The sequence below is a fragment of the Lathyrus oleraceus genome, chromosome 1 (assembly GCF_024323335.1).
Source record: "Lathyrus oleraceus cultivar Zhongwan6 chromosome 1, CAAS_Psat_ZW6_1.0, whole genome shotgun sequence".
Taxonomy (NCBI): domain Eukaryota; kingdom Viridiplantae; phylum Streptophyta; class Magnoliopsida; order Fabales; family Fabaceae; genus Lathyrus; species Lathyrus oleraceus.
Genome location: NC_066579.1, coordinates 359,605,063 through 359,612,199, shown reverse-complemented (window position 1 = coordinate 359,612,199; position 7,137 = coordinate 359,605,063). Strand labels below are relative to the sequence as shown.

The 7,137-nt window shown below is 34.5% G+C and overlaps 1 protein-coding gene across 1 annotated transcript; it reads right to left on the bottom strand.

Annotated features, from left to right (window-relative positions):
- Positions 1 to 1,737: 1,737 nt before the first annotated feature.
- On the bottom strand, positions 1,738 to 2,154 carry LOC127106871 (secreted RxLR effector protein 161-like). Its single transcript, XM_051044166.1, has one exon. It carries the CDS (start codon positions 2,152 to 2,154, stop codon positions 1,738 to 1,740), a length of 417 nt encoding a protein of 138 aa, XP_050900123.1.
- Between the last annotated feature and the right edge of the window lie 4,983 nt (positions 2,155 to 7,137).

Genomic DNA, 7,137 nt, shown 5'->3' with positions numbered 1-7,137 from the left:
AGATAATCAATGCAATGCCAACACTGAATCTAATAATATGAAGTATAATAACACTGACCTCAGAGGCAAAGGTCAGAACAAGAATGTGGATCAAGCTGAGAAAAATTTGTCTTTGTAGAATAATAAAACAAGCAGAAGAAATGAATAAAATAATGTTGATAAGGAAGGAAATAATATGGAGAAGAACATAGATACTCGTTGTAACAAGATGATATTGGGTAAAATTTGTAACAAGTGGTAGCATCGAGGAAATCCCACAACTCCAACAATTATATCGCCCTTGAAAAAAGAAACAAGAACAAAAGCAAGTTAACTAAGGACAACATCAAAAGGAACACTGCGAAGAATGATCAGTTTCACACACCAAATTTGAACACAAATATCATAAGAGACTTTGACCCCAATAATAAGGGAAACTTCAACCCTAACTACAACAATTGGATTCAAAGTTGAAGTATATGGAGGAACACTATAAGTCACCATATTTAGTTGTTAGCATAATTTTATGTTTTGGATCTTGATATCATGATTTTCACAGTGTATTTTGGATCTTGATATCATGATTTTCACAGTGTTTTAGATTCTATAAATAAAACCGTAAAAGTGTACCCGGATCCATGACGTCGATTCTTGTCTGATTTATTGATCCTTGTTTGCAATTGTTTTCTCCTCTCTTCCTTCTTCCTTATTTGTATCTTTGATGATGAAGATACTTTTGTGTATTTGTGAGAAAATGAGAAGGAATCAGAAAAGATTGGTGTTGGTTGCCTAAATGTGTCCTTTTATAGACACTTTATTCCAACAGTCATATTCCACCCCAAGAGTCATGTCCCAACAGTCATGAAGAGAGAGAAGAGGGATTTGTATTTTAAATTTCAACATAAAACCCCATTGACTTAATTATCCATCTACCAAAATAATCATCACATTTAGGTGTCTTTTATTTAAGCCAAATATTGTTTACATGAGTCACACCTAATTAATAATAAATTAATCCAACAGTCTCCCACTTGACTCATGTGACATCTTGATGTTTCAATCTTATACCATAATTGTGCACCATTCATTGAAAGCACCAAGTTATTATCTTTAATGAATTGAAATGATCGGATCATGGCGGTCACAAATTATTCATCAACTTGATTCCTTCCATGTATCACGAATCAATTCAATTCAAATAACTTGAGGGGATACAATAATATGTCTCTCATGTCTTTTCAAAGACACCTAGTCATCACATATTACAATAACATGTATAATATAATATGGATGTCAAAACTCAACAGAAACATAACTTTAATTGAATTCACAATTGTCATACAATACGAACATTAAACTATACTTGTATATATACCAAAAAATAATACAATGTTAACAAGGACTTTTACATATTGCCCATCCTTTCTACATGACCAATAAATGTTTTGGGCGGTAAACCTTTAGTTAACGGATCCGCTATCATTAAATCTGTTCCAATATATTCAAATGACACCTTTTGTTTCTGACTTCTTCTTTCACTGATAAGTATTTCAATTCCATGTGTTTAGAACCTTTGGAATATTTATCATTCTTAGAGAAGAACACAGCTGCAGAATTATCACAATAAATCCTTAGCGGCCTAGCTATACTGTCGACAATACCAAGCCCTAAGGTGAAGTTCCGCAACCATAATGATTGAATTGTGGCCTCAAAGCATGCCACGAATTATGCCTCCATAGTAGAAGTAGCAATGATGGACTATTTTCCACTCTTCCATGATATTGCTCCTCCAGCCAGAAGAAAAACATATCCAAATGTGGATTTTCTTGAGTCCACACATCCTGCAAAGTCTGAATCTGAGTAGCCAACCACTTCAAGGTGATCTGACCTTCTATATGTGAGCATGTAATCTTTGGTTCCTTGTAAGTACCTAAGAACTTTCTTTGCAGCTTTCCAGTGATCCATTCCAGGATTACTTTGATATTGACCTAACATACCAACAGCAAAACTAATATTCGGTCGGGTACATGTTTGGGAATACATCAAGCTCCCAACCACTGATGCATAGGGAATAGACTCCATTTCTTTTCGCTCTAATTCATTTTTGGGACATTGCATTTGACTAAACTTGTCCCCTTTTTGAATAGGAACTGTCCCTCCAGAGCATTTGTCCATTCTGAATCTCTCTAAAATTTTATTTATATAGCCTTTCTGAGACATTCCCAATAGTCCTTATGATCTATTACAGAATATTTCTATTCCTAGCACATATGATGCCTCACCTATATCCTTCATTTCAAATTTATTGGAGAGAAACTTCTTTACATCATGTAACAAAGCAAAATCATTGGCAGCAAGTAAAATATCATCAACATATAAGACTAAAATTATGAATTTGCTCCCACTGACCTTCATATAGATACACCGATCTACAGTGTTCTCTACAAAACCATATGACAAAATAGTATTGTTAAATTTAAGATACCATTGTCTAGAAGCCTGCTTTAATCCATATATTGACTTCTTTAATTTACACACTAAATTTTCTTTTCCTGCAGTAACAAAACCTTCAGGTTGAGCCATATACACTTCTTCCTCTAAGTCACCATTTAGAAAGGCGGTTTTTACATCCATTTGGTGAAGCTCTAAGTCATAATGAGCCACCAAAGCCAAAACAATTCTCAAAGAGTCTTTCTTTGAAACAGGAGAAAAGGTTTCTTTGTAGTCAACACCATCCTTTTGAGTGAAACCTTTGGCGACAAGTCTAGCTTTATATCTTTCAATATTACCTTTCGAGTCTCGTTTGGTCTTAAAGACCCATTTGCAACCGACTCGTTTTGAACATTTAGGTAACTCAACTAGATCCCATACATTATTGTCACTCATTGATTTTAACTCTTCTTTCATAGCATTGGACCAATTTTTAGAATTGTCACTTTCCATGGCTTGTTTAAATGATACTGGATCCTCATCAATGCTCAAGTCACATTCATGTTCAAGTGAATAAATAACATAATCATTTGAAATAGTTGGTCTCCTTTTCCTTTCAGACCTTCTTACTGCTATTTCTTGTGTTTCTTCAGTCACTTGTTCTTGCTCATTTGTGACTTGTACATTGTCAACTGGTTCTTCAACTATATGTTCATTTTGTGGGTTTTGAATATTAATTTGTTGTCTATTTAGGTTGTATGACGGTACCACAACCAGAGGGACAACAACTTGAGAAGATTCTTTAGGTGAAGAAGATTCTCCACGAGTCTCCATAATATCCACTTTACGTGATTTCTCACTCCCACTAAACTGCCCATTTCAATAAACCGAGCATTACCAGACTCAATTATTCTCATACTATGATTAGGACAATAATATCTATACCCTTTCGATTTTTCAGGATACCCGATAAAAAACCCACTAATGGTTCTTGCATCAAGTTTCTTTTCATGTGGATTATACGCCCTTACTCCGGCTTGGCATCCCCAAACATGAAGATGCCTCAAACTAGGTTTCCTTCCCGTCCATAGTTCATAAGGAGTATTAGGAAGTGCCTTGCTAGGAATCCTATTAATCAAATACGCAACGGTCCTTAATGCGTAGGTCCACAATGATAAAGGTACATTACTATAATTTAACATTGACCTAACCATATTCATGAGAGTACGATTCCGCCTCTCAGCCACACCATTTTGTTGTGGTGTGCCTGGCATAGTATATTGTGCACATATGCCACGACTTTCGAGGAACTTTGTAAATGGACCTGGACATTGTCCCTTCTCATTATATTTTCCATAATACTCACCACCTCTATCAGACCTCACTATCTTTACCTTTTTATCTAATTGCCTTTCCACCTAATCAATGAATACTTTTAGCATGTCCACTGATTGAGATTTTTCATGCAATAAATACAAGTAACAATAACGTGAGAAGTCATCAATAAAAGTGATGAAATACTTTTCTCCTCCCCAAGAAGGGACGTCGAAAGGACCACAAATATCAGTGTGTATCAATTCAAGGAGTTCACTGCTTCTTGTAGACGAATTTTTAGATATTTGTTTGGAATGTTTTCCTTTAATGCAATCCAAACATATATTCCAGTCACCAAAATCTAATTGAGGTAATATTTCACCTTTCATTAACCTCATTACTCTTTCTTTAGATATGTGACCTAACCTTTGATGCCACAAATAAGCAGAACTCTCATTATTTGTACTTCGCTTACTACCAACAATATGTTCAATATTAAATAGAGATTCTTTAAAATTAACATCAAGATTAAAACGATATAAACCATCAACTAAAGTACCAGAACCATAATAATATGTATCTTTAAACAAAGTAAATACACTGTTTCCAATCTTAAAATTAAAATTCAATTCATCCAACTTTGCAACAGAAACTAAATTCCTAGCACACCCAGGTACATAAAGACAACTTTTCAGATCTATATGATATCCAGTATCTAAGACCAATCTATACGTCCCAATTCCCTCTATTCGTGCCTTCATTCTGTTTCCCATATAAAGAAACTTTTCACTTCCTTTTATGGTTTGGATCGAAAGGAATCCCTGCATAATATGTGAAACATGAGTAGTCGCACCCGAATCAAGCCACCAAGTATTATTTGGTACTTCAATAAGATTTGATTCGAAATTTATGGAAACATAAAACATACCTTTCTTTTCGAACCACATCTTCCTTTTAGGACAATCCTTTTTGAAGTGTCCGCTCTCCTTACAGAAATAACATGATACATACATATCATGATACTTTCTAATATAAACTATAATTCTCATTAAACAATCACTACTTAAAAAAATCATAATATCGATAATCAACACCGAAAAATCATAATACCGGTAACAAAACTCTGATACCAACTGTTAGCATAATTTTATCTTTTGGATCTTGATATCATGAGTTTCATAGTGTGTTTTGGATCTTGATATCATGATTTTCACAGTGTTTTAGATTCTATAAATAAAATCGTAAAAGCGTACCCGGATCCATGACGTTGATTCTTGTCTGATTTATTGATCCTTGTTTGCAATTGTTTTCTCCTCTCTTCCTTCTTCCTTATTTGTATCTTTGATGATGAAGATATTTTTGTGTATTTGTGAGAAAATGAGAAGGAATCAGAAAAGATTGGTGTTGGTTTCCTAAATGTGTCCTTTTATAGACACTTTATTCCAACAGTCATATTCCACCCCAAGAGTCATGTCCCAACAGTCATGAAGAGAGAGAAGAGGGATTTGTATTTTGAATTTCAAAATAAAACTCCATTGACTTAATTATCCATCTACCAAAATAATCATCACATTTAGGTGTCTTTTATTTAAGCAAAACATTGTTTACATGAGTCACACCTAATTAATAATAAATTAATCCAACATTAGCATCCAAACAATAAGAACCTCATGCGCAACTATGCTAATATCGTCCCTAAAGATCACAACAACAAAATCAACAACAAGGAAGGAAAATATGAAGATAAGCACACAAAAAGTCAGAAAAGAGAAATACTACCATAAAATAACGCTAACAACTCGAACATGGATATTAGTCACCAGATCTGAGACATTCAAAAGAGAAAAAGAAACACCCAAAGTGGCGATCAAATCGATATCAGCAACATGCAAAATAATAACCATTTGATACCTGCATAAAAGAAATATCAAATCAACAAAAAAGAAGGTAAAGATATAAAGAAGGAAACAAAAGGGAAAAAAGTTAAGGTAAAGCTCATTACCTGGATCACGTTGACGATAAAGGTTGGAAACCACCTATAGAAGGATGAGTTAAGTGTAACACATACGTGAGTCTGATGAAGGAAGGTAAATGGGGGTATAACATCATTTTTTGAAATGAGGAGGATGAGATTCTTATGGATTGTAATGGAAAGGTTGAGTGAGATGATAATTCCAAGTTAGTTGAAGTCATGGCGATGAAAAGAGCTACCGAACTCGCAAAGGAGGGTTGTTTTAGAGAAGTTGATTTTGAATCCGAGTGCAAAACCTTAATAGAGACGATAAACCAATGAAGGAGAAGAGAGAAACATGTTTGGTAGGTTAGCAGATACATTAGGTCTAGAATGACTCGGTTAAAAAATGTTATGTGTAATTTTACCAAAAGAGAGAACAATTTTGTGGTCCAGTAATTAGTCATATATGCTCTTAGGATCCAAAATAGAATTTGGATGTACGAAGGCCCACATTTTATTTTAGCTAAGATCGTCGTTGAGGGCGTGTAAGACAGGCTATCGCGCAGAGTTAAAAACTCGTCATAGTTAAACCAGAATTAAATAGAATTTTATAAAATATTTGTCACAATTAAACTATATTTTAATAGATTTTCTATTTATTTTATCTAGGGGTGGTAAAACGGGTTCGGCCCGCTAGGCATGCCCGTTTTGCCCGCACTTTTATGCGGGGCGAGGCAAGGATTTAGGCTCTCACCCTCAAATGTGTCTGTCTCGTCCCGCCCCGTTTTTTTGCTGGCTTTTGCGGGCATGTGTATTTACATAAATTTTTGCATTTTTAGACTTAAAGAGTGCAGTGCCCGCGGGCTTTCCCTGTTCCGCCCTCACTTTTTTGCAGGACGGGTCTAAGTTTTAGGCTCACATCCTCAACTATGACCGTCCCGCCCCGTTTTTTTGCGGGCTTTTGCGGGACGGACCTAAACGGGACGAGCATGCCCGTTTGCCACCCCTAATTTTACCGTGGTTAAATTATGACTAATTTATACCTAGCTTTCTAAAAACGGAGTCGACTCTAATGTTAATCCATATCATAAAAGATATGGGGCCAATGAATAGAATGATTTTTCAGTTTAAAAACTCTATATAAAATAAATAGAATAGTTATTCTAAAAACCTAAAAAATATATATATTTCTTTATAATAATGATGGGAAGAAGTGTGCGTTAATAACAACAATGTTAAAACCATTATAAAAAAATTAGTTGCTCAAATAATGAAAACATCTAATCATTAACCAAATCTTACTTATTTGTCCCTTTTCCGCATATCCTAAAGTTTGTCGCGACATTTTGTTATTAGTTCCTTTTTCACATTCACCTAACATCATATTGATTAGGAACGAATTAATAATAAAAAAGAAATTACATATAATTCGTTATAATTGAATATTGTTCCCATAATTA